Source organism: Miscanthus floridulus, chromosome 8 (genome assembly GCF_019320115.1).
Source record: "Miscanthus floridulus cultivar M001 chromosome 8, ASM1932011v1, whole genome shotgun sequence".
NCBI classification, from domain to species: Eukaryota; Viridiplantae; Streptophyta; class Magnoliopsida; order Poales; family Poaceae; genus Miscanthus; species Miscanthus floridulus.
In genome coordinates, this window is record NC_089587.1 from 222,536,630 (window position 1) to 222,564,588 (window position 27,959).

Sequence of the window (27,959 nt, forward strand, 5' to 3'; positions counted from 1 at the left end):
CGAAGAGTGAATGGCTCGCAGTTGATGCATGCACGACAACTACTTAAATTAGACGCGGAGCCGAAGCGCTCTTCTTGGAAGCCACAGCATTAAACTCGTTTATTGGTCTTTGTGAAAATAGAATCGCGCCTTGTATTCACGGACGGAGGGAGTATCATACCTAAAAAGCCGTCTCTAATTTTGACCCTAGCACTCCCCTATGCCAGAGCAGGGGAAGCCCTCCCAACATCAGCTCCACGTTGTTCATTTTTGTGCTACACTGTTCAGTAGTGCATCTAGAGCTGGAGCCAGAGCAGTAGAGCACACCGAAGCCTGGCAAATGAAGCCTTATTTTGAGGAGAGAAAGAAGGCTTCATACTACACTGCAAAAGATTCTATAGAAGCCAAACTTGATTTTAGAGGATAAGGTCTCCCAGACAGGGACTATAAGCCATCGTGGAAAAGCGCCACCTTCAGTTTCTTTTTTCAGAGCAGCGCACCATGAAATCAAGCTCTATTTTCTATATATATGTAATATACATATAAAAAAGAAATGAACTCTGGCAGATATAAAGTAGTAGATATTAGTTTTCCTTTTTGGAAGGAATAAGCTAGAGGGTTGGTGCGCATTTGACTCGTTCACACACCATCTGAAACGCAAATGAACTTATGCCCACAACAAACACGACCGAACAGGGGCAGCAATGTGTGCTCCAGACGTGATGCTGCCAGCAGTCACAAAAAAGAAAGAAAGAAAGAAAGAAAGAAAGAAGACGTGATGCTGCCAGAGTGGCCAGGGAAGCATAACTGAATGCAAGTCTGACATTTAGAAGCCACCCCATGTATAAGAAGTCAGTCAAAAATCTTGAGACAAAGAAAGAAAAGAAAGAAAGAAAGAAGACGTGATGCTGCCAGAGTGGCCAGGGAAGCATAACTGAATGCAAGTCTGACATTTAGAAGCCACCCCATGTATAAGAAGTCAGTCAAAAATCTTGAGACTCCTCTCCACAAAAGGAGGAAAAACATAGCATGAGGGGTAATACCCATTCTATCCACAGCAACATACCAACTGCAATATTACTTTGGTATAATAGTACAGTTCCGAACCTAAAGCTATTATATTATATTATATAAGAAATGGAAAGAAACATATAGGTAATAATAATTCAATTCCATTCCGATATCATGTCTTTTCTGCAACTTGTTTAAGCAGCAAACGTTTCCAAACAGGCTAAGCTGCAAAGGTTTCCAGAACAGGCGGTGCGGTTGGTTTGCCTGTGAGTTTCATTCCTTTGAGACAATCATGTCTTTCAGAATCAGCTGAGTAGCGAACTAATCTGGCAGCCCCCTGAACACCTTCCCGGGAGATCTGATGGCTACCTACAACGGTCAGAGACTCCAGTTTCGCTGAATGTGCCAGCTCGGCTATTCCATTATCAGTCACATTTTTGCATTTCCGGAGAGTGAGACTACTCAAGCGCGGGGCACGCGAGATGAAACTCATCCCAGCATCTGTTATCCTCTGGCAATCCAAAAGCTCAAGTCGCTCCAGGAATGGCGCCGACGAAATACCCTCCAACCCCGAGTCATAAAACATGTTCGCTCCATTCAGCATGAAAGCACGAATTGGACAAGTCTGAATGAGTGCAGCAATACCTTTCTGTGTGAAGCCTATTTCTGTTGGATACATACTCGAACAAAACGTAAAGGTCAGCTCAGCAACCTCAAGCATAGGGCAGCTGAGACCAAGGGCCTTAAGGCTCTCATCAGTCAGTGGTGTCCTGAAATCCCAGTCCAGTTGGCGCAGAGGCTTGAGGCGAAGTGAAAGGCTTCTAAGGTTGCTGCAGTTCTGGAACAGCGCAATCATCTCGTCCTCATCTAGACCAACAACATAGTCCAGACAAAGTTTCTCTAATGCTTTGCACTTTCTCAAAAGAAAACGGAGTCCAATCTCTTGCGCAGTCGGTGCTGGGAGACCCTTATCGTCGGTGTGCATAGTTATAATATGTGCCAACCTCAAATCCTTCAAATTCTCACAGCAGATATCATATTTGTATGGGTAGTGATCATCAAACGCAGGATCCCCTGATAACCAATAATTGCCATTGATCTGAACCAAACTTTAGGAGGTCAAACTGGCTGATTCCCTTGCAATCCTTCACCACAAGTTCCACCACTGATCCAGCCCTGCCAAGGTACTCCAGCCACTCGACGCTGTCTACTTTAATGCAATCAACAAGATGGAAAGTAGATAGACTCTTGCACCCAACCGCTATTAAGAGAAGGCCATTTGAGGTTATCGCTGGAGTGAAGCTCAGCCTGAGGGCCTTCAGTTTCGTGCAAAGTTTCAAACAACCAAGGCCATTGTCATCGATGTCTGAGCAGAAGCTTAAGCTGAGATCCGTCAGTGAGGAACAGTGAGATGAAAGCACAGAGAGGCCTTGGTTGTCCAACTGCTTCCCTTGGGCTTGGACGGAGGTCCAACCAGAGTAATTGATCTCGACTTTCCACAAGTTGGGGAACCGGGAGCACAATGATGAGAAGGATTCTGTCGAAGGGTGAAGGCCGCAGCCAACACGGATTGTGCCCCTTTCCTCTGCATCCACAGCGTAGACGCACTTCGACACGAGTGAAAGTGAATTAAGATCCGTTGTCCTGATAACCCTCTTAATGATTTCTGCCAGTAGTGGCTCCGGGAGATCCTCCATTGAGAAGGTACTCAGAGAGTTCTGAAATAAGAAAATCAGAATTAAGCGTATGCAGATAATCAGACTACAATGGCCAAGCTCAAGGATAAGCATGTTATGATGAACATTTTTTTAGTGACTGTTCAGCTTGAGAAATAACATTAAGCCAGCAATGTATATGTATCTAGATCACCGAGCAAAAAAAGGGCTTAACAGCAGACTAAACTAGCACCCAATTGTTTATGAAACTGCTGAAACAACAACATTAACAGAGCCTACACTTAATCTAAAAAACAGAGCCAACAAACTGAGGAATTGGAGAGAGTACAAGTCCACGACATAACCAATCCAAATTGACCGTGACCGTTACATGTCCTGAGCACCTGCATTGATAGAGTGAAATGTACTAGGAAGCACTCATCAGGTAACGGCAAGTTGCATTAAAAAAATCGAAAATTGTTTTGCTCCAGCACGCCATTGTGCTTGGAGGTCGGTTCAGACACCACACCTACCCAATCAGACATAGCAGAATAATCGAGGGTTCCTATCAAAGCAGTGCCCAAGTAAACAGTGCCCAGAATTCATACGAACGATCAGCACTAGGGGTTTCTAATTCGTGAGACGAAACTAAAAAGGGGCGCACTTTCTAGCACAAAGGAAGAAGAGGGATCGAACGGTGGCAGTGCGACCGCCGGCTACGCGGCGGAGACGAAGTACCTCTGGCACTCGGCGGGATCGATCTCCGCGGCGTCGTCCTCCCTCCATGGGACGCCCGCGGAGTGATCTGAGGTTGCCTTCTTTCTTCTTCTTCCCCTGTAGTTCACCGCAGCGGCGCGATGCGGATGGGCTGTGCAGTCACTAGTTGGGCTAGGCTAGGAAAAGGCTTTACTGGGCTGGAACTTAGACAGCTATACTACGTTAGATTTTCTAATTTCTCAGTTTTTTTACCTTTTCCGAGAATCATAAATTCATAACGCTTGTTTTGTTTGGGGCTTTGGTGGTGTTCATGCCTTTATTTTTTTTTTAAAAAAACTTTGTGATTTTACCTGTGCATTTTCATATATGAAGAAAGTGTTTGCTCCTGTTCTGTGAAAGCAAGCTGGCACTCTGGACATTTTTGGCATAGATGTTGTATTTGTCTTTTTTGAAAATACTAGCAAACATGCTCGTGTGTTGCAACGGAAGTCTTTTTTTCTTGAGATTCCAAGAACGAATGCGGGGCTTATGGTATCGGGTTCATAAACTCGGGGTCCCTCGTGGACCGGCTTCCACGCCAGGGCTCGGCCCAGGAGGACGACTTCTTTTCTTCTGGACCGGGCCGAGAGTCTAAATTCGACAGACCGAAGCACTCGCTTCGGACCCTGGCCGCATTCGGTCCATCTTACAGACCGGAGCACTCGCTTCAGGCCCTGGCCACCTTCGGCCCATCTTTCCGACCGGAGCACTAGCTCAGGCTCAGGCCAACTCCGAACGGCCTCTCCGATCGGAGCGCTAGCGTCAGGTCCCGGCTGCCTTCTCACGGCATCCGCTCGAAAAGCCTGACCCAAGAACCGACTGGGGCCATCCGACCAGGGACACCCGCTCAGGAAGAACCAGAAGACATACGAAGGAAGGCAAGACAGGGCTCTCAAGTCAAACCACGGCACCAGGGACCATACCCTGCGGAACAGTACTTTACAACCGCCCTGCCACAAACAGTATTGTAGGTGCCAACGTTTACCTCTACAGTATTGTAGGCGCCGGTCAAAACACCCATACGGTAGGACCCCCCCATGTGTCTCTGGGCATCAATAGTATTGTGGGCGCCGGAATTCACCGTACCAAGTAAACGTGGTAAAGCCATGCCTCCAGTCGGCGAGACAACATTTTTGCAGGTACTGACGTCCTCCAGTCTTAAAGAAAGCAGCTCAACCTCCCACATGTACCTAACATTCTGCAGTGACATCAACAGTATTGCGGGCGCCCACCATTATCCCATCCCCATTGGCGTGGGCAACAAGGCTTAGAAACGTCCATACTCACTCTCCCTCTCACTTGTAAAGCCATCCCCTTCTTCTATAAAAGGGGATGCGCTCCCTCCAAACACAAAAAAGTTCACCCGAGTCGACCTCTTCAGGTTCAAGTTTAGGGTTGGACACTTCGTTCATAGCATAGCTCCTGTCGATCTCGGCCCTTTCGACCGGACCGACCGGACACCCCATCTCTCTCTCTCTCTCTCGTTTGTAACCCCACTACAGACTTCGAGCACCTGGGCTCGGGAATAAAGTCACCGACCGACCCACACTGGACGTAGGGCACGTTGCCTAAACCAGTATAAATCCCGTGTCATTGAGTGCTAGACCACCTCCGATCACAACATACAACAAAACTACAAATATTTACTAGTTGGTCACTTTCTGTACCGATAGTTGGCGTCGTCCGTGGGGATCACGCTGTACGTTCAACACTTTTTTGGTAATTGGATGACCCATTTCTCCGCCACCCCCGCCGTGGCGGGCTCGGGCGATACGATTCACTTCGGCTCGATGGATTTTCCCGCACTCTCGCCCGCCGGGATGCGGGTTCCACCCATCTTCGAGCCTTCCTAGGCCTTCCACTTCGGAAGCCTGGACTTCGTCGCCGACCGGCTCGGCGTACTCCACCTCTGTGAGGAGGCACATGTTCCAGCACCCGTCGAAGGAGCGCCCTCCATCGACTCCGGGACGCGTGACATCAACGGCTCGGTATCTGCGCTTCATTCCGAGCAAACTCTCTGCTCAAACCCCGCTGTGAGTAATATACATGCTGTTATTTACTTACTACATTCTATCTTCCGCCAAATACCCGGTGGGTTACCGTTGTCCCCGTCGTAGCCGCCATACGGCCGGTCCCCCTATGGCCTCGTGTCTCTCACGGACGCGTATGCCCGGGGGCTCCAGCGGATGCCGACGCCACCCCCTCTCATGTCTGAACTCGTGGGGATGGCGGACTATGGTCCCAGCTGTCTCGACTTCATGGACGACGACGGCAAGAGTGACGACTCCAGCATCGGCGACGTGGCACCAAGCCACCGTCCATCCCGCGAGTGCGCTATGACGGATGCTCCGGAATGGCCGCCAGGGGTAACGAAGTCCGCATGGACTCATGCCCCCCGGGCCCTCATGCAGATACCCCTGGGCTCACGTGCGAGCTCGGGGAGGATCTACGACGACAGTGGCCGCATCAGCCACCAACTGTACCAGCGCGCTCGGCGCACCACACTATGCCCCATGCGCATAGACCGGCGAACGGCGCTTAGGGTCACACCCGTCAGCCCCAGCGCAATGCCCTAGTTCAGGGGACCAATCCCCCGCAGTTCGCTCGGGCTAGTCAGAACATTACCGCCGTGGCAATGCTCCTGCGCGACCTATCTGAGCCGAACAACCCTCACGAACGGGCGATCCACCAGAACCTCCGGGCACTACTGGAAACCACCGCCGTTCAACAAGCAGAGTCCTCCGTATCGTGATGCCGACTCGCGGCCTCGCTCCCCGTCTAGGGAACAGGGACATAGCAGATGGGGCACTACACCCCATCGCCGCCACAACCGACAAATGCAGCACAGGAAGCTACAGCCGCACCTTGCCTTGACTTGACAACCGCCCCGTGCCGACCGCCTATCTACGTGCGGCTCGGGCCAAACCAAGACAAGCGCAGCATCGACCGGAGTCCCAGCCCTGACCGCCTAGGACCACGGACCTTTGTCCAACCACTCCAGCAAGCGTCGTTCCTACCACGCTTCAATGGAGGCCGCGACAAAGGTAAGGCCAAGCGCCAGGGTCAAGACGAGGGCCCCTCCACGCCGAGGGGAAAAAAGAACAGAAAGGATCACCGCCGACCGGCCAACTCCACGTTGGCCGCCACGGCAGATTACGCGGGCACTCAGCCCCAGTAGGACCCTCTGGACCACTTTCACGAGCTCATGGAGAGCCCGTGCACCAACCACAACTATCCCGTCAACCATCTCTACAAGGACTGCCAGCTCCTCAAGCGCTTGCAGAGGTAGGCTGGCAGGCCAAAGGAGGAAGAAGACGGGGAAGCGGCAACCGAAGAAGGGAGCGGAACGGGCAAGGATCTAGACGACTGAAGTGATCCGACCGGAAGCCTACCGACTAAAGAACGACAACGACGATGCTCTCTCCGTGGACCTTGGAACAACTATGTCTTTTACTCTTTTCCTAAGTTTTAGTCTTACCTTTACTTAGCGAACGCTCCTACAAGAGCACCCCGACCCGAACACTTTTTGGCTCGGGGCACTCGGGGGCTCCACTAGGGGGCTCTACTACCCCTCTGTTTTTGTTTTTACCTTAAGTACTCTTTTACTTTCATATGGAGAAACTCCTTTCTACCCAAACGAAAGGGCAGTTCGTTCCTTTGTTTTACCTTACGTAGCTTTGCTTTGAAACATTCCGATTGATTGCACCCCGCCTTTTTCCTATGGTTACGACCGACCAAGCCTCGCGGGCCACTCCCCGGGCTCACAAAGTTGCAACCTATGGAACAAACGGACAGGTACGAGAAAGAAAGAAATTTAAAACAAAATTATGCTAAGGGAAAACTAAGGAATGAAAGGGAACAAGCTTCCCCGAACGGAGCAACTCCATCACAAGAACAAAAACCAATTGCAGTCATTAAAACACACCACGAACGTCTTACATGGGGACTCCCCCACAAACTTAAATCTTTTTATGTTTACTAACTACTTATATTCTGCAAGTTATTAAACCGACCCGGTGGCATCTGCTGGCGGCGCGACCAACGAAGGCGTAGGCTGCTCACCCCCTGGCGGCACGACGTTTGGCTCGACCGAGGCCGAGGCGACATTTCCCCCCGAACCAAGCTCCGGGCTATCCACAGGCTCAGAAGCATTCTCTCCACGCATGCTTCGGGCCATGTCTTGACGGCGAACGTCCATCACCCACTCGGTGGAGACTTGCTCTAACACCTACCGCGTGTGCGGCAGCAAGCTCACCCTGATGGATTGGATGTCCTCCATGCTCAGACCTTCAGCATACCCACTGCAAATAGCGTCAAACTCTAGGTTTGGGTGGTACGTCGCCACCGAGGTTAGCACCCCCGACGCTCCATAAAACAGCCTACTCCTGACGAGGTCCTTGACCGCATATAGGACCTCTGCCAGCTGGACCACGGGCGTGCTGGTACTTGGCATCGACCTAAAGATTTCCGAGACAACGAGCCGGGCAACATTGCGGATCTAGTCGAGATCCCCTTCGAGAGCACGTCGCTCTTCACGGGACTTGGCCAGCTCCTCGGTGTTCCAGCTAAAGCTCGCCTTGGACGTCTCTAGGTCTCGCTCCAGCGCCTTTACCTTTTCACCCAGCTCTGGAGGAAGGGCGACAAACTCAGAAACAGGCTGAGGGAAAAATCAACACCACAAGAAAACAAAAGGGTACACACCGACGTGAGAGGCCTCAAGGGTGGAGAAATCCTCTGCCTACCGGGCCACCTGCTCGCACAGCCAGGCACTCGCGTCTTCCATCCCCATCACCTGGCTCCGGAGCACGAGCACTTCCTGATCCGCCTCCGACCAGGCCCTCTGCTCTGCCTCCAGGGCCTTCTGTGCCCTCTCTAGGGCGGCCCGCTCTGGCTCAAGGGCTGCCAAGGCCTCTTGAAGTGCTGCCTCAGTATTGGCCAGGGACGTCTATAGCCTCGCCTCGATCTCCTCATGGTGGGCCTTCGCCGCCTCGAGCCCTTGCTCGGCAGCAGTCGCTCGCTCTGCCGCGCGCTACCCCTCCGCCCACGCCACGGCTGCCTCGGCCGTCCGGACTTGGGACTCGCGGCAAGCGAACTCCGCCCAGCGCTCTAGCTCAGCCATCCGGGCGTGTTCCGTCCGAAGGAAGTATGACTTGCGGGATGATACCTTCCTTATTTCCTGTGAAGAACAAGCATGCTAAAAACAACTTACGAAAAGATTCAAAGGGCAAGGATAAGTACCAGAAACTCACCTCCGCGGCGAGCTGTAGGTCGACCTCAACCAGCTGCCGGGCAAACTGAGCCTGCTTCCGAGCACTATCAAGCTTCGTGGACAGCTTGGTGAGTTCATACACCGTGGCATGCCCTTGCCCCCCGAAAATGTCCTAGAGCTGGCGCTCCTAGGAATCCCGGAGGACGAACCTCGCCTTCGATGGGTCCTCGGGGAAGGGCCACTCTAGGTCACCCTCCGATGAACCGCTAGAAGGCCCAGCCTCCGACAAGACCACGACCAGCTCCCACGGTGACACCACCGGTTCCGCCACGGTATCTGCCTCGTCGTCAGACGGGATTTCCACCACCACGTTTGCATGGGACGCCGCCGGGCGTCCCAACTCCATCCCGGCCACGCTTCCGTCCGGCGCCTTTGGCTCCGACGGCAAGGATAGGTCGTGCAGCCCTCCACCCGGCAAGATAGGGAGTTCGCTCTCCCTCGTCTCCTCCACCGCGACTGCCGAAGAAGGGGCCACGAATGTCACCTCCACCATTGGCACCGGGATCGCCGCCAACACCGACGCCGCCGCTGCCGCCTTATCAGCACCCTCGGGGGGGGGCAACACCCCTAGGAGGGAAGGCCTTGCTGCCGCCACCCTGCTGCCACCTTCGCTCGCCGCCACATGCTGCAGTGTGGGCCTCCAAACCTCCTACATGGGGGTCAGGGTGATGCTCAACCCCGACATCCCCCGGTCGCTGACAAAAATCGTGGGTAAGCCACACTCAAAAAGACTCGACCAGCAAGAATCAGAGAAGCAACTAAAGGAAACATACCGGGTGGCAAGCGGCATGACCCGAAAGGCAGACTCCAATGACCATGGACCTACGAGCCGAGGACCGCTCCCAGGCTACGACCCGTGCCCCCTCACTTCGAACAGGGTCGGAGTCATCCCGACCGGCTCCTGCCCGGCCTATAGGTTGCTGTGACCTCAGGCCCAGGACTCCCCGACCAGAGCAGCGGACGAGGCGTCCTCCGACTGCAAGTCGCGTATCGATCGGGCGCCAGTCTGCCCCTCAGACCGCTTGGACTGCTCGACTGCAGCCACAACAGGCAAGGCCTCCTTCGGCTGCAAGTCTGTCATTGGCACCGGTTCCGTCGCTGCACGAGCGCCCGTTCGCTCCTCGGACCGCCCGGCTCACTCAGCCGCGCCCGCCACAGACGACGACGGGACCGACGCCACCGCCAAGGGGCGCGGTGACCACGACCGCTTCATCGCTCACTCACCAATGACGTCCGCACTCGCTGCGTGCTTCCTCGACGCAGGAACCGCCGCACGCCGCGTGGCCTCCTGCTCACCACCAGTGGACGTCACCGTAGGGCCGCAACGATCCACCGAGGTCACAATGACCTCCCGACTCTCCTCCTTGTCGGAGAAGACCATGTCATCCAAATCCGTAGAAGGATCCTCCGATGCGAGTTCCAACTCGACGTCGCTCCTACGTTCCCCGGCCCTTATGCGCCGGGCGACCTCCTTCTTCTTCTCTTCCTTCTGCCGAACCTCCTCAGTTCTTTTTGTCTTCCGGGCGTCTGCCGCCTCCTTCTAAGCGGCTTGCCAAGCCTGGCCCTCTGGTCCCTTGAGAAGGTGCGGTCGGGACTTGTACTTTCTAAGCCCCTACGGAACATACGACCCCCAATCAAGAAATAGGAAAAGCAGAGAAAAATGCGCAGATTAGAGAAGGGAACAAACCAGGCGGGACACGATCGAAGAGTTGAAAGGTATGGGCCTCCCTTCGACCCTCTCCTTGGGCCTCAGCTACAGCACCCGGCCAATGCGACTCCAGACCTCGTCGTTCGGCAGATCCTCCGACGACGTACGGTCTGGGTCCGAAAGGCCGTCGTACATCCACATCGGCTACACCCTCTCCACCAATGGCACGACCCGGCGGCGGTACAGGGTGTGAAACACCCACACCCCATTGAGACCGCTCTTCACGAGCTTCCGGAGCTCTGCCTCAATGACTCCCACCTTATGCTTCTCCTTTTTGGCGCAGCCCCATGACCAACTTTCTTTTTTCTCCAGCCTCCTGCCGGTGAACACCGAGAATGGCATCGCCACCGGATTCCTGATGTAGAACCACTCCCCATGCCACCCCCGATTGGAGTCATAGGGGAGGTACCTAGGATACGAGTCTCCCATGCCCGGCTTCCTCTATAGGGCGGATCCTCCCACCGGCGTGATCTCAGCCGAGTCCCCCGCCGTCAAGGCTCTTGGGGAGAAGAGCCACCGAAAGAAATCTACGTGTGGCTCCATCCCAAGAAAAGCCTCATAGACAGTAACATAACTAGCGAGGTGCAGCACCCCCGTCGGATTGAGGTGCTGCAGCTCCAGGCCCCACTCATTGAGAAGCCCGCATAAGAACTAGTGCGCGGGGTATCCCAAACCACACTCATGGAAGGTAAGGAATGAAACCACCTCATCGGGATGAGGTTGCGGGAACTCCTCCTTTCTGGGGACCCTCCAGTGCGCCACCTCCTACGGCGGTAGAAACCCCTTCTGGATGAAGGCCTCCAGCACCGACTTCCTCACGGTGGATGACTTCCAGTCCGACATCCTCACTTCGGATTGCAAAAAGAATCAGCAAGCTCTTCTCTTTCGCTCTCACCCTCTGCCTTCTCTTTCCTAGAGACTGCCACGACTCTCAGGAACGCTCATGGCAAGAATAGCTGGAGGGCGACAGAAGAAGAAGAACAGGCAAAAGATCGGAGCAAAAACCTCCCCCTGCTCCTACTTAAAAGAAAAGGGATGACTGCTAGGGAAGGACGCGCCAATCGGGGAAGGCAGAACGACGGAGTGAGAATTTCTCTCTCTTTCCCATTTAATGCAGATGGGACGCCCCCTGACCGACAGGACGTGCCCAGTGCGACGAAACGGCTCCTGATCAGGCGGGACATGGCCCACCACTACCGCACGACCGACCACAACCACGCGTTGGGCACGAAAACCGAAGCACCACCGCACACGGATGACTCCCTGTCTCCCCAGGCCAGACCTAGAGAGATCCAACAGCGAAATCTCCACCGGGAGAGATTAATCGGCCTCCTGAGTCGATCGATTCACTTAGGATAAAAACCTACGATACAGGTCCCGGTCGGACGTCTTCGACTAGAGCTCTTCAAACCCCATCTCTCAGGTCACCAAGGTGAGCATGGGTTCATTAATAAAAACAGTCCACACAAGGGATAACCCATGATTGACAAGCGCAGGTCCCGGTCGAACGTCTCCGACTAGAGCTCTTCGAACCCCGTCTCTCAGGTCACCAAGGTGAGCATGGGTTCATTAATAAAAATAGTTCACACAAGGGCTAACCCACGATTAACAAGCACAGGTCCCGGTTGGACATCTCCGACTAGAGCTCTTTGAACCTCGTCACTCCAGTCGCCATGGCCAGACCTGGAGAGATCCAACAGCGAGATCTCCACCAAGAGAGATCAACCGGCCTCCTGAGTCGATTGATTCACTAAGGATAAGCACCGGGACATAGGTAGGAAGCGAAGGGACGCCCCATGTGGGCCACGCTGACTCTGTCATGAACGACGAGCATGGGTCCCGGTCAGACATTTCCGACTAAAGCTCTCCGAGCCCTGTCACTCAAAACTATCAAAGGTAAACACTGTAAAACCCCCTCTATTTCTTTATAATCATTTCATACATCCATACGTGCATTTCATACCATACGCCTAAACCCCCCGAATGGTTAGGGCATGAACCGCTCAGGGGCTCAGGAACTAAGCATCGCACATGCAGCGAAATACATCAAAATGTTCCATGATTGCGTCACAAAGCGACGGTTGCCTCATTCGATATGAGCAACCGAAATAGAGCCAGGGGAGAAAACCACAGATGAGCCTCGTGCGGCCCTCGCCTGATCTGGCAGACTGGGCCATCTCGACCTTCTTGTTCGATCCTGAACCTCTCGCCAAGCCCACAGAATCTCCATCGAGGGGAGGCCGAAAGGCCACCCAGGTTGGTCTCCGGAACGACCTAGGCATCTGTTGGGTTGTAGGTAAAGGAGTAGTGGAATGTCACAAGAGGGCTATGCCGACCCCATCACGAACGACGGACCCAGATTCCACTCGATCACACCCGTTAACAACTCACCGAGCTAGTCTTTCGAGCCCGAGCGATCGGGACAGGAGATGAAACTCAGCCCCTCTGGTTGTGAGGAACCGAGGATGGGGTAAACGCACATAAACTCACATCAACCCCTACAAAGGCCCGACAGGGCTTGGGGGCTCAAGAAAAATGCCAAGGACGACGACCTTGAACTCGCTAGATCCACGACTACGACTCGCCTGGTCCTCGGCACGCACCGATGCCTAGACCCGTGAGCACCACCTCATCTGATCTTTAACTAAACTAACAACATCTTCGTAATGGCTTCAGACGGCTTCACTACGCTCCAAAGAAACCCTAGGACTGCGACCCCAAACTCACGTCGATAGGATCGGCGACATCTGGCTACGGCTCCTAGGACCGCAACTCCTAAACTCGTGTAACGGCTTCACTAACTAAAACTAACTCTCTTGATCCACGGCACGCACCGACGCCTAGGTCTACTCGCAATTCCACCTCGATCCTATCCACGGCGCACACCGACGCCATGGTCCGTTCACGACTCTGACTCACCCAATCCCACGGTGCGCAATGACACTGTGGTTAAACAAAAATCCATCTCAAAAAACACGCACACATGCCCGCTAAAAACACCCCCAGACGGTTCTGCCTGAACCGCCCGGGGGCTCAGGGGCTGCACCCGCCGAACAAAAAACCTCCCCCGCTGGCAAACATAGAAAAACCCCCTAGCCAGTTCTGTCCGAACCGCCTAGGGGCTCAGGGGCTACACCCACGGGTGCGCTCACGTGGACCCGTCGGCAAGACGAAAATCCCCCGGATGATTCTGCCCAAAATCGCCCGGGGGCTCCTGTCGGGTTCATAAACCCGGGGTTCCTCGTGGACTGGCTTCCACGCTAGGGTTCAGCCCAGGAGGACGACTTCTTTTCTTCTGGACCAGCCCAAGAGTCTAAATTCGACAGACTGAAGCACTCGCTTTGGACCCTGGCCGCCTTGGCCCATCTTACAGACCGAAGCACTTGATTCAGGCCTTGGCCACCTTCGGCCCATCTTTCTGATCGGAGCACTAGCTCAGGCTCAGGCCAACTCCGAACGTCCTCTCCGATCGGAGCGCTAGCATCAGGTCCCGGCTGCCTTTGCACGGCCTCCGCTCAGAAAGCCTGACCCAAGAACCGATTGGGCCATCCGACCGGGGACGCCCGCTCAGGAAGAACCAGAAGGCGTACGGAGGAAGGCAAGACGGGGCTCGCAAGTCAAACCACGGCACCAGGGACCATACCCTGCAGAACAGTACTTTACAACCGCCCTGCCACAAACAGTATTGTAGGCGCCAACATTTACCTCTATAGTATTATAGCCGCCGGTCAAAACACCCATACGGTAGGACCCCCCATGTGCCTCTGGGCATCAACAGTATTGTGGACGCTGGAATTCACCGTACTAGGTAAACGTGGTAAAGCCATGCCTCCAGTCGGTGAGACAACATTTTTGCAGGTACCGACGTCCTCCAGTCTTGAAGAAAGCAGCTCAACCTCCCACATGTACCTGACATTCTACAGTGACATCAACAGTATCGCGGGCGCCCACCATTATCCCATCCCCATTAGCGTGGGCAACAAGGCTTAGAAACGTCCGTACTCACTCTCCCTCTCACTTGTAAAGCCATTCCCTTCTTCTATAAAAGGGGATGCGCTCCCTCCAAACACAAAAAAGTTCACCCGAGTCGACCTCTTCAGGTTCAAGTTTAGGGTTGGACACTTCGTTCATAGCATAGCTCCTGTCGATCTCGGCCCTTCCGACCGGACCGACCGGACACCCCATCTCTCTCTCTCGTTTGTAACCCCACTACAGACTTCGAGCACTTGGGCTCGGGAATAAAGTCACCGACCGACCCACACTGGACGTAGGGCACGTTGCCTGAACCAGTATAAATCCCGTGTCATTGAGTGCTAGGCCACCTCCGATCACAACGTACAGCAAAACTATAAATATTTACTAGTTGGTCACTTTCTGTATCGACATATGGTTTGTTTGATTTATAACCACAACTTGCCAAGTCATAAGTTAATCACGCCATAGTTTTTAATGTAATTATGTGGTTCACTGTCATAATTACGATGTGCCACACTTTCTTAGCACTGTTTTCACATGTTATAGTCTCCTTTTCTTGCCAAAGTTTGTCGCAAGTGTAGCTTTTATTTTGCTCGCCGCACTTTGATCATGTTTGGCTCAGCTTGTGCATGCCCACCGTGCAGTACGTCTGTGGCGTGAGTCGCGGTACCAAAAAACAGGACTCTAGTTCGAATCCCATGGCCCGTGGCCTGATGGGAGGAGAAAATTACCACAACCACGACGTGTTTGCATGATTGTCGCATTCTGCAACCGAGAATCTACTTTTAAGCAGTTTCAAACAGGATATATCCGTGGCAACCAAACTACGGCACCAACCAAGCCTAAAAGTATCTTCGTGTCAAGATTCTTTATTGAACTATAATGCAATTTAGTTATTGTAGTGTGCAATCAAGATGATCATCAAGCACTTCAAAATTACTTTGACCTAATCATTTATAACATTTCATCTTGGATTGTTCTAAGACCGAGGTGAGACAAAAAAAGGAAATCAAGTATTTATGTATCAACCTGAACTTCTCGAATCAATCTATCCTTAATAATAAAAAGGCAAAATTTCTGGTGCGTTTTTTTTCGTGCAGCCCATTCTAATCTGGCCTAACTGTTCGGTCCACTCGTGATTCGCTCTAGCTACTAGGCTGCTGTCCGGCCCACCTGCGCAAGCGAGGCAACACAAGCTACCAGACTGTCCGGTCAATTTTTTTCAGTTCATCGGCCCAAATAGTAAACAGCCCAGTCCACTCCACCCATCAGGAAAACGAGCCAAAAGATCAGGCAATGCGAGGATTCGAACAGTGGTTTCCACCATGAAACTAACAGTTGCTAACCACTAGGCCATGTGAACTCACGTGATGTCAAACGAATCGTTTTCTATTTACCCTCTGCGACCTTCAAACCTTTACGTTGAATCTCTTTTTTTGTTTTTTCCTTTCTGATTCCCTTTTTGGCTTGGTTCTATTTTTTATTTTCGTCCATATATTTTTCCCTGTTTTTGCATCTATTTTTTTTCTTTTTAGGAACCTTTAGTTATTTTCTTTCTATGTTTTCCCCTTCTTTTCTCCCAAAGTTTACGTCTACTCCAAGTTTTCTTTGTATAGTTTTGTTTTTTTCCCAAGTGTACCTCTCACTTTTACTTCTTGCTTATGCTTCTATCTCCAATAGTAAACCACTTAGTCGTATTTCTTTTTTAATAACAAGTATCTTCTAATTTTTTAATAAATATTTTTCACCACCAATTTGTTGCATCCGTTATATCCTTTGCTCTAGTTACATTCGTCTGCCTGCTTCCTAATCAATGTGTTTGTCACCCGTTTTGTCTTCGTGCCAGACAAGGTAGCTTTGTTATGCTTCCTCTCCTAGGTCAAACCCGTTACACCTCTAGAGTCTCATTAGCACATGTGCTATGGATTGTCATAGACCTATGGCCCTATAAGAATCGGAGCCCTTGAGAGAGCGTAGGAGATCAATAACGATGAGGCAAGGCAAAAGACACATCAAGCATACTAAAATTATGAGGACCTACGGTTTGGAAGATCGACAGTGGAGCAATCAATTGACCCTCACGTGATACATCTACTCCTTACGATCAACACCAACTGTTGCGTCGTCGCAGGCACTAATGGCACAACTAGATCTCCCATGCACGCCACTCTTCTAGATCGTTGAGGGCACCGTAAGGGTTGCACGCTCTCTCAATCGCGATCGTCAGGCCACGCCTATGCCCAGTGGCGGAGCGTGTAGCCCAAGCAAGGGGGGCCATTTTGCAAGCATGTGCTGAATAAGAAGACACCTTACGGCAGTCCGAGAGCTTTGTAGGCTGGCAAGAGCTCTGTTGCGGCATGCCAAGTGCAGAGCCATCTACGGTGAGAGATGTATAGCCACGGAGACACTGCCACTCTGACGAAGAAAAGCAGAAGGGAGAAATGGAGACTGAATGTGGATTGCGTTGTTTGCCATGCCTACGGATGGACAGATTGCTTGCTAGTTGTCATGACTCTGCACTATTATTAAGTCATGGTCTTGTATTTGTATTTCTATTCCCTCTAAACAGTATACGGACTTTAGAAAATTTCCAGAACCAAGGGGGGGCCATGGCCCACTATGGCCCCCACGTAGCTCCGCCGTTGCCTATGCCGCTGCAAGGAGCCTGATCTGCTCAGCCACCACCAGAGTCACGCCACACGAGCGTTGTGCCGCCCTATCGCGTAGTTGCGCAGTGCTAGCCCATGTCTTAATGGTTGGCGCACCGGCATCCTACATTGCTTGGCCGTGCCCGACGACACTAGGCGTGCATGCTATATTGTGGCCATTGTGCCACACACGGCTTCACCATACAGCAACACTCGTGACGCTGATGACATAATAAATTGTTCTCTCGTTGCAACGCACGAGCATTTTTGCTAGTGCAAATTTATGTATCAACCTAGATTTCTAGAATCAATGCAGCTCAAAGGAGAATCAAATATAAAACATTTTGTTTTATATCGTGTAAAGCATATGGTGCCTCGATGCGGGGTCTCTCTTCTGTTATTGGAAACCTGGTTTTAGGTCTTGTGGCATGAAGTTTTAGGCGTATTTTTCACAAGCTAGTTGTTTTTGTCGCCGGGACTACCAGTTTCCAAGGAGCGGACGTGTTGGAAGATGGAACACATGTGAGCAGCCATAAAAATACGGACAGAAACCGAACTGGAAAAGGAATTCGAACCCGGACTGAAAAAGGAATTCAACTGGAAAAGGAATTCGACCCCGGACTGAAAAAGGAATTCAGAGGAGGCAGAAAAAAAAAGTACGGCAGAAATTTTGCCGGATGAAAACTGAACTGGAAAAGAAATTCGAACCCGGACTGAAAAATAAATTTAGAGGAGACAGAAAAAAAGTACAACGAAAGTTTTATCTCTCTATTATTAGGTATAGAATAAGAAAATCTAAAACCGGGTAGCGGGTAACATTTTGGCGGTGGGTGATTTTTTTAATATGTTGCTGGGTGTATTTCCCTACGGTTAGAAGATTTTATTTACTTGTATATAGGGATATACGTGGCACTAGGACAAGTCACGTCCACATATATGGATACCACTTTCCAAAGTTTCCCTAGGAAAGCATACGATTTAGATGGTGTTTAAATTCAGAGAGTAAAGTTTAAGGATGTCACATCGGGTATCACATCGAAATGTCACATAAGAGTGTTTTGATAGTAATAATAAAATAAATTATAGAAGACCTCAGTAATTCGTGAGACGAATTTATTAAGCCTATTTAATCCTTCATTAGCACATGTTTACTGTAGCATCACATTGTCAAATCATGGACTAATTAGGTTTAAAAAATTCGTCTCACAAATTAGTCGTAATATGTGTAATTAGTTATTTTTTTTGTCTATATTTAATACTCCATACATGTGTCTAAACATCCGATGTGATAGGGAGTAAATTTTAGAATGAGGAACTAAACAAGGCCTTATTATATGGAAAAGCAAGAGTCCCCTACGGATCTATACTAGTAATAAAATTCCAGTAGCTATCTCAATATCTCATGCCGGCATTAAACGTGGATAGGTTATAGGATCTCTGGTTGGCCTAGAGGGGGGTGAATAGGCCTGTCAAAACAAGCATTCAAACTTTTATCAAATTCACCCTGCGGCACTACCGCTCTGGAGGGCGGCACTACCGGACTGCGGCACTGCCATACCTACAGACAACTTTGAGTCACAGTTTAAAATCAGTGAACGGAAACTTAGATCGGAAAAATTTCTCAGCCTACTGTAGGTATGATAGTCACAGATCAAGAGCTAGAAGTTGTAGGAACACCACACACAAGTAGATCGACTAGAAACCCTAGAAATCACCTCAACCAACAATATGAAATGCAAGTAATGTAAATCAAGCACAAGTGACACAATGATTTATCCCGTGGTTCGGCTCGTCACCAAGGCTTGCCTACCTCCACGTTGTTGAGGTTAGCCACTAAGGCTTAGGGCTTTCCAACCCTTCCTCGTTCTTAAGTCAAGAGACTTAACTCTTGAGATGAGTGGTGAGTTTACTAGCTTCAAGAGATGGTTACAAACCTTCCGGGGCCACCACACAAGTTGGCAAGCTCCACAGGCGACGCTCTAGCTAGCTAGGAGCCAAGCTCCAAGAGTAACAAGCACAACCGCCACCCAAAACATGAACCATGTGCTCTTTAGAGTTGGGGAATCAATAAAGCTGCTCTCTAATCGAGTTTTGGACCCTTTTCCCTCAAGTATTGATGGAGAAATCAATGGATTTGCTTGGGGGCTTGAGGTCAACAATGGAGGGAGAGAGAGAGAGAGCTCCTGCTCTGTTTTGGGCGTGCTGAAGTGAGATAGAAGAGGTAGAGAGCTGTTGGGGAGGAAGAGGAAGGGTATAAATACCCCTAGCCCCCAATGGTCACTTAAGTCGCGACAAGTTGTAGAAACACCACACACAGTAGTAGATCGACTAGAAACCCTAGAAATCACATCAACCAACAATATGAAATGCAAGTGATGTAAATCAAGCACAAACGACACAATGATTTATTCCGTGGTTCGGCTCGCCACCAAGGCTTGCCTACCTCCACGTTGTTGAGGTTAGCCACTAAGGCTTAGGGCTTTCCAACCCTTCCTCGTTCTCAAGTCAAGAGACTTAACTCTTGAGATGAGGGGTGAGTTTATTAGCTTCAGGAGATGGTTACAAACCTCCCGAGGCTGCCACACAAGTTGGCAAGCTCCACGGGCGACGCGCTAGCCGGCTAGGAGCCAAGCTCCAAGAGTAACAAGCACAACTGCCGGCCAAAACGTGAATCATGTGCTCTTTAGAGTTGGAGAATCAATGGAGCTGCTCTCTAATCGAGTTTTGGACCATTTTCCCTCAAGGATTGATGGGAAAATCAATGGAGTTGCTTGGGGCTTGAGGTCAACAATGGAGGGAGAGATAGAGCTCCTGCTCTGTTTTGGACGTGCTGAAGTGAGAAAGAAGAGACAGAGAGCCATTGGGGAGGAAGAGGAATGGTATAAATACCCCCAGCCCCCAACGGTCGGCAGTGCCGCACTACGGCAGTGCCGCACCACGGTAGTGCCGCACCACGCAAGACATCAAGGGTAAGAGTGAAGTGTAGACTGTCTTGGCTGTGAATCTGAGGATGCATGTGTATGTTTGAGACTTGGTAGCACATATTAGCTTAAGCATTGTGTCCCCCTTTATAGTACGGCTTTTCCTATACTCAAATTCAAAATATAAAATAATTTAAACTTCCTTTGAGTTTGAAGCCATCTACATTTGTAATTGGAGGCTCCTCCGTTTCGTGTAGCATCCTCGAACATGAATTCCCTGCTTGTCAACTCGATAAATCTCATTAGTTCTCTAATTGCGTGGTCATTATTATTAAAACCCATAATTAGGGCTTAACTGCATTTTCACAGGTCCGGTAACATGATTTGGCAGGAGCAGGTAGCCAGGGAAACAACAGGCTTGAGGAAGATACGATGGAGGAGCAAAATTTTCCTTTTATGTTTCCCTCCAAAATTTTCCTTTTTATGTGAGACTTAAAGGGAACAAAAGATAAAACGAGTGTAATATAAGGCATGTAATGGCTGTGTATATCCACGTGTGGATAACTGGATATAGAGGCCGGATTTTTTTTAGGAAGTCAAAGGCGGGATTTCTATCCATTATCTAAAAAAATTAAGGCATGTAAATTATTTCGATGTTACACAGGAATACAAACTTTTTTTTAGTGTTATTCATGGAAGTCTAGCAGTCTAGCCGATGTTATACAGGGAAGTGAAACTTTTTTTCAGCGTTGTTCAGGAAAAGTCTAGCGGTCTAGCTGTGTAGCCGTATGCGGGAATACCGAATACGATAGGACACACTTCATCAGAGTTCTAATCGGAATCAGCAAAACTGAACGTGTTTTCGCAGCTCCGACATGCACATGTCAACCTATAAAACAACACGACGACTTGTTCCCTCGAATCCAGAATCAACGAAAGAAGAATCCAGCGTTGTTGTGTCGTCTCGCAAATCACAAATCGCATCCAGCGTTGTTGTGTCGTCGATCAGATCATACGTCTTCGGTTCCATATAAATCCATATACGTACCCTACGTGAGTGCTTGCTTGCGTTTGTGAGTGGTGGCAATGGCGGGCGGTGCGGCAGTGGCGCCGAGCGCGTCGGCCGGCAAGCGGCAGGACTACCCCGGCGGGCTGACCCTGTTCGTGTTCATAGCGTGCATGGTGGCGGCCACGGGCGGGCTCATCTTCGGCTACGACATCGGCATCTCCGGCGGCGTCACGTCCATGGACCCCTTCCTGAGCCGCTTCTTTCCGTCGGTGTACCGGAAGCAGGCAGAGTCGGCGGACGGCGGCAACCAGTACTGCAAGTTTGACAGCGAGCTGCTGACGCTGTTCACGTCGTCGCTCTACGTGGCGGCGCTCGTCGCGTCGCTCTTCGCGGCGTCCGTCACCCGCGCCGCGGGCCGCAAGTGGTCCATGTTCGCCGGCGGGGTCACCTTCCTGGCGGGGTGCGCGCTCAACGGCGCCGCGGTGAACGTGGCGATGCTGATCCTGGGCCGGGTGCTGCTCGGCGTCGGCGTCGGGTTCGCCAACCAGAGCGTGCCGGTGTACCTGTCGGAGATGGCGCCGATGCGGATGCGCGGCATGCTCAACAACGGGTTCCAGCTCATGATCACGCTGGGGATCCTCATCGCCAACCTCATCAACTACGGCACGGCGAAGATTGCCGGCGGGTGGGGCTGGCGCCTCAGCCTCGGGCTGGCGGCCGTCCCGGCCGCCATCATCACCGTCGGCTCCCTGTTCCTTCCGGACACGCCCAACTCCCTCCTGTAGCGCGGCCGGCCCGAGGAGGCGAAGCGGATGCTGCAGCGAGTGCGCGGCACCGACGACGCGGCCGCCGAGTACGACGACCTGGTGGCGGCCGGCGAGGAGTCCAGGGCGGTGACGCACCCGTGGCGCGACATCAGGCAGCGGCGGTACCGGCCCCAGCTGGTGATGGCGGCGGCGATCCCGCTGTTCCAGCAGCTGACGGGCATCAACGTGATCATGTTCTACGCGCCGGTGCTGTTCAAGACGCTGGGCTTCGGCGGCACCGCGTCGCTCATGTCGGCGGTGATCACCGGGCTCGTCAACCTCGTGTCCACGCTCGTGTCGGTGTTCACGGTGGACCGCGCCGGGCGCCGCGCGCTGTTCCTGGAGGGCGGGGCGCAGATGCTGGCGGCGCAGGTTGCGGTGGGCGCCCTCATCGGCGCCAAGTTCGGGTGGAGCGGCGTGGCGACGGTCCCGGCGGGGTACGCGGCGGCGACGGTGGTGGTGATGTGCGTCTACGTGGCTGGCTTCGCGTGGTCGTGGGGGTCCCTGGGGTGGCTGGTGCCCAGCGAGGTGATGCCGCTGGAGGTGCGGCCGGCGGGCCAGAGCATCACCGTCGCCGTCAACATGCTCATGACCTTCGCCGTCGCGCAGGCCTTCCTCCCCATGCTGTGCCGCCTCAAGTTCGTGCTCTTCTTCTTCTTCGCCGCCTGCGTCGTCGTCATGACGCTCTTCATCGCGCTCTTCCTGCCGGAGACCAAGGGTGTGCCCATCGAGGACATGGCCGGCGTCTGGAAGACGCACTGGTACTGGAAACGGTTTGTCAACGACGGCGACGACACTGACGGCCATGGAGTCGACATCGAGATGGGCTGCGTCGGCGAGGCAAAGAAGTAGAAGATTTAAAAAATTTCATGTGTTAGCTTTTCCTTTAAAGAATGTTTCGTGTGTTTATAGTTGTTTATAGATTATTACCTGCAAAAGTAGTTTGTGAGCTTTTCGTTTCAAAAAAAAAAAATGTGACCTTTAATAATGTTCGTGGGCTTTATTAATATAGTGTTTGTGTCTTTTTTTTTTGACGTTATTCTTTGTTTGTTCTGTTTTGTTAATAGCATGGTTGTTTGTGGGCTGTGCTCCTACATTTGGTCGACATATGAAAAACGCGAGATTTATTTTGAACGACGAACCAGCACCTTAAAAATGTGTCATTATGTACTATGCTTTGTGAGTGTGCAGTTGGCTTTGCTGTAAAATATCAAATTTATCACAAGTAGCGCATGTTTAATTTGGGCCATGTTCAGTGATTTTGCACTGCTATCCCAGGCATAACAAATAACATCGGTAATCTAAACCCTTGATCAAACAGCATTTGGTGAGAGCAATTTATCTCCTGCCTCCTCCGGTTCTCCCACTTTCTGTTCTGCAAACGCCCATTTACAAATCTGCACAGTTCATACAAAACAATTCTTCTTTCCTTGTGCCTAATACTCCGTATTTCCCTATTGAGAAGCAACGCAAGACATTCCAGATAGAAACGGGGTAACAAGTGTCAACAAGAGCTTCACTATGTATGACAAGAACTTCCGAGTTATCAGATGGAATACAACATAGCATCGCCCGTCTTCAAAGTCACTACTTCCCTAATACAACATATATAGCCACTAATATAACGGGGAAGAACAGGCAAACATAACGCCCAAAGATTATTCCATTCTTCTTGTACTGCCCTGGCCTTGACGAGATGTCCTCTTTGTGTAAAATATTTGCTGGAACAATGTACTCCCTTCTGGACTGGGGATAGTGAACTGCTCTGGCAGCCCCCTGCACGCCATTCAGAGAGATCCGATGACAGCATACAACAGTCAAAGATTCCAATTTCTGTGAATGTACCAGCTCAGCCATTCCATTATCAGTTACTTTATTGCATTGTTGGAGAGTGAGATTGCTCAAGGACGGTGTGCACGATAAGAAACTTATCCCAGAATCAGTTATCATTTCGCAATCTGCGAGCACTGAGTGTCTCCAAGAATTGTGCAGATGAGAGGCCCCTCATTCCCTCATCACCAAAATTTCCGATGCCATTAAGCATTAGAACACGAACGGGAGCAGACTGAACCAGCATCACAATACCCTGTGTTAAGCCTATTTCTGATATATACGTATTGGAACAATATGGGAAGTACAGTTCGACAACCTCAAGCATAGGGCAGCTGCGACCTAGAACCACAAGGGTTTTATCAGTCAGTGGCATCCTCGCCGTAGGCCATTCGTGGAGTGTGAAGCTTCTAAGGTTGCTGCAGTTCTGGAACAGTGCAATCATATCGCTCTTCTCTAAACCAGTAACATAGTGCAGGCAAAGTCTCTCCAATGCTTTGCACTTTCTCAAAAGAAAATGGAGTCCAATATGTGGCACAGCTACAATATGCCCAACATCGGCACAGGTATAATATGCGCCAACCTCAAATCCTTCAGATTTTCACAACTGAGATCATATTTATACGGGTGCTGAGCATCATAAGAGGGACTAGAAGGAGTCCCTGATAACCAGCAATTGCTGATCTGAAACTCAAAATTTTCAAGCTTCATCCATCCTTGACCGAACTTTAGGAGGTCATACTGTTTGATTCCCTTGCAGTCCTTCACCACAAGTTCTACCACTGATCCGGCCCTGCCAAGGTACTCGAGCCACTCCACACTGCCTACTTTCATGCAGTCAACGAGATGGAAAGCAGATAGACTCTTGCACCCGACCGCTACCGAGAGAAGCCCACTAGAACTTATAGCTGGGGCAAATTTCAGCCTGAGGGCCTTGAGCCTCTTGCAATTCGCTAGATAACCAATACCAGTGTCATTAATGTAGGAGCAGAAGCTTAAGGTGAGATCCGTCAGCAAAGGGCACCGAGACGAAAGCACAAGAATCCCTGGGTTGTCTAACTGCCTCCCTTGTTTGGATGTCCAACCGGAGCAATTGATCTCTACTTTCCACAAGTTGGGAAACCGGAAGCAGAGCGATGACAAGGCTTTTGTTTCAGGGTGAAGGCCACAGCCAACGCGGATGGTAACCCTTTCCTCGGCCTCAGCATTGTAGAGCTGCTTTGACACTAGGGAAAGAGCATTCAGATCGCTTGTCCTCGTAATCCTCTTGATGATTTCCGCAAGCAGTGGCTCCGGGAGACCCTCCATCACCTAGTGGAGCTACACTACTTGAGTAATCTCAGGTTGTCGAGCAGGCACAGAGTGCTGAACTGAAATTAAAGTGATCAGAAAAAAAAAAGCATTTGAATGCAGTATAATCATACGACAGCAGAAACACTCATCAAGAAGCATATGTTTGTTTTCACTAACAAATAGCATGAACAGAGGTGCCGTAATATTTTTTTTTCCTAAATCGCTGAGCAGCCAAATAAGTTAGAGTCTACAAGCACCACCAAATTAAACTAAAGCCCTAGGCATCAGGAGAAAATTCTGAAACGAATAGCAAATTAACCTAGAACAAATCAACGAATTAGTAGTACAGGGTCTAGAAAGCAAACACCCATGCCAAACTGAAATTAAATTTTCAAAGGAGCACTTGACTAGTAATCAAATGGAACTTGCGAGCGTACAGCATGTAACGACGATCCTAAACTGACAGTTCTCGAGCAAATCAAAACCATTCGCCCCCAGCAGCATACGTTACAGCCTAGAATTCGAGGCCCAGACAGTACAGAATTAACAAATAAGCAAGGAACCGATTATGCTGGAGTATTTTCCAGCTCCGTCATCTCAACCAGACACGCGCAAAAAAGAGACCGATCCCAAATTGATCAGACCCCAACAGGCCATAACAGAATTACAGAATCATACCTCCAAGGAACCGAAAATCGGAAGCTGGGGTCGGCTGCTAGGAACGGGATCAAGAAAAGACGGCGCCCAGCACGGCTGGAAGAGCAGAGGACCGAAACGGCGGCGACGGCGCTCGCATGGTCGGCCCTCCTCCCCTCCGCTCCGGCCTCCGGCGTCAGTGAGATATTTTCTTCCTCCTTTCACTTTTCGAGCTGAAGGAAAATATCTTCTTTGTGGTCCCGATAAAAAGTTGGGCTGGGCTGGGCCGTCATGTGACGTGGGCCGAATACTGGGCAAACGAGCCAAGAAGGCAACAGGCCAGCAGCTACATACCGAATTTCCAGTGGTTCTTCTTCAGCAATACTTTTTTTTTCCTAAAAAAAAGCAATACTTTTTCTTTTTTACAGTTTTCAGCAATACTTTTTGAGCAATACTTCTTCTTCAGCAATACATTGTAGATATCTTTTTCTGTATCTGGAAACTTATATCGAGCGGCATGCAGGTCTGAAAATAACTTTTAGACAACATTTTTGTTAGATAAACTGTTCGACCGTAGCCCTAAAAATAATAAATGAAATGGATGACCCACATAATGGAGCATCCTGTCTTACAAATGTACTTGCCTAGACACGTTACTAGGGCCATGTTTAGTTCCAAAAACTTTTCCCAAAAAATGCTACAGTAGCTATCACATCGAATCTTGCGATATGTGCATGGAGCATTAAATGTAGACGAAAAAAAAACTAATTACACAGTTTGGTTGGAAATCACGAGACAAACGTTTTGAGCCTAATTAGTCCATGATTGAATACTAATTGTCAAATAAAAATAAAAGTGCTACACCAGCCGAATTCCCAAATTTCGCGGAACTAAACGATGCCGCAGTCATAGGCTCCTGAAAAACTGCTTCCTTTAACTTGTTCCGGAAAACTGGTTTATTTTATTGTGTGGATATATAGATGCCAAGCAAGCAAAGCAACAAACTAAGCACACAAGCAAGCAATAGTTTCAGCCTGTAACATCAAAGAGAGTGACACAAAAGTGCGGCATTATATTAATTATTTCCTCTATGAAATCTAGCAGTATCTATCTATCTATGTAGTCTAGCCCTAAAGAAAAGAACCATGTCCAGCCTCCAAAGTTGAACTTGAACCCAAGTAGCAGGTCTTCCACAGTTCCACACAGGACAAACCACAAACCTCAGGAAATAATAAAAGGCCATCCTGGTGCTGGACTGCTGGTGGAGCATTTTCAGCACATACATGCATACTCTATATATTTGTGTCCAGGAAAGGTTAAACCTTGAAGGAGATGCTAACGTTGTATACATTGAACTAAAGAATTATATTAGCTGAGATCAGTCTTGTGCTGTGCAATCCACCAGAACGTACGACCGACCTGTAGTGAGGGAGTTGCTGCTTGGTGAATCAGAATCCACGCCATTATATTGGGTTGGGTACCAAGAAAGCTACTCCTTTTTTTCATTAAAAAAAACAAAGAAAGCTACTCCTAGCTAAGAACAAAAGATCAGCTACATACAGTAGTATATATATGAGTGCCTTTGATCTTTCTTCTCACTTTCCTGGCGTTGATTTTATGCCGTCCCTATCCTATCCGTTGCCATCACCAGCTTTTGGAAGGAGAGGAGAGGAGATGAGGGGGGGGGGGGGGGGGGGGGGGGGGGGGGGGGAGAGGACAAGGACGAGGCGGTGAGAGGCCTTTGGTTGATCCGGACCCACACGGCACTCCGCCGCGATCTCCACAGGCCCCCCCGGCGTCGTCTGCGTAAGCGCTACGAGCACCCAATGCAACACCCATCAAGATCCTTTGCATCTCTAAAAGAAGGAGAGGAGGATATATATCACCGTCGTCGTCATTCAGTCAGCGATGATTAGCTAGAGGAAATTTCAGCAATTATTGGTGATTGTCAGGATTGAAATAAAGAAAAGCATAAAATAATACTTGTAAAGCAGAAGTTTTAAAAGAATCTACCTGTGTGCAGACTACTGAATTCAGCAACACTTTTTTTTGTGATGAAAAGAAAATTCTCGACAGGCAGGTTTCTCTGTGTGTCTGTGGCCTATCCTATCCTGGGTCAGATGTGCATGGCGAGAATCCGACTGCAATCGACACGGTCTTTTCGGGGCCGGGGGATCGATCGATTACGATGACGAATACGGCCGGCGGCAGGGGTGTGAGTGAACCGGGGGCAGCTTAAAGAATCTGCTGAAAAGACGAGCGTGCGGCTGCAAAATAATCCCACATGCACGCAGCATGCTTGTTAATTCCTCTATTCATTCAATTCGCTGGACTGGAAAGGAACCGTCCTCCCTCCGATCCAGTTTGTTCGATCGGAATATGGCCAGTCGGTCTCCATTCCCTGCCGGAAATCTCCGGATGATCCATCCATCCATCCATCCATCCCAGATCATCAGCTTATTT

The 27,959-nt window shown here is 50.4% G+C and overlaps 1 protein-coding gene and 3 pseudogenes across 1 annotated transcript; 2 read left to right on the forward strand and 2 right to left on the reverse strand.

Moving 5' to 3' along the window:
* Nucleotides 1-1,043: 1,043 nt before the first annotated feature.
* On the reverse strand, nt 1,044-3,434 carry LOC136475103 (F-box/LRR-repeat protein 14-like; annotated as a pseudogene).
* A 2,192-nt stretch (nt 3,435-5,626) lies between these two features.
* Nucleotides 5,627-10,214, forward strand: LOC136470691 (uncharacterized). Its single transcript, XM_066468445.1, has 3 exons — nt 5,627-5,767; nt 8,802-9,381; nt 9,712-10,214. Exons 1-3 carry the CDS (start codon nt 5,627-5,629, stop codon nt 10,212-10,214), a joined length of 1,224 nt encoding a protein of 407 aa, XP_066324542.1.
* A 10,412-nt stretch (nt 10,215-20,626) lies between these two features.
* Nucleotides 20,627-22,589, forward strand: LOC136475104 (sugar transport protein MST6-like; annotated as a pseudogene).
* A 653-nt stretch (nt 22,590-23,242) lies between these two features.
* Nucleotides 23,243-25,701, reverse strand: LOC136478278 (F-box/LRR-repeat protein 14-like; annotated as a pseudogene).
* Between the last annotated feature and the right edge of the window lie 2,258 nt (nt 25,702-27,959).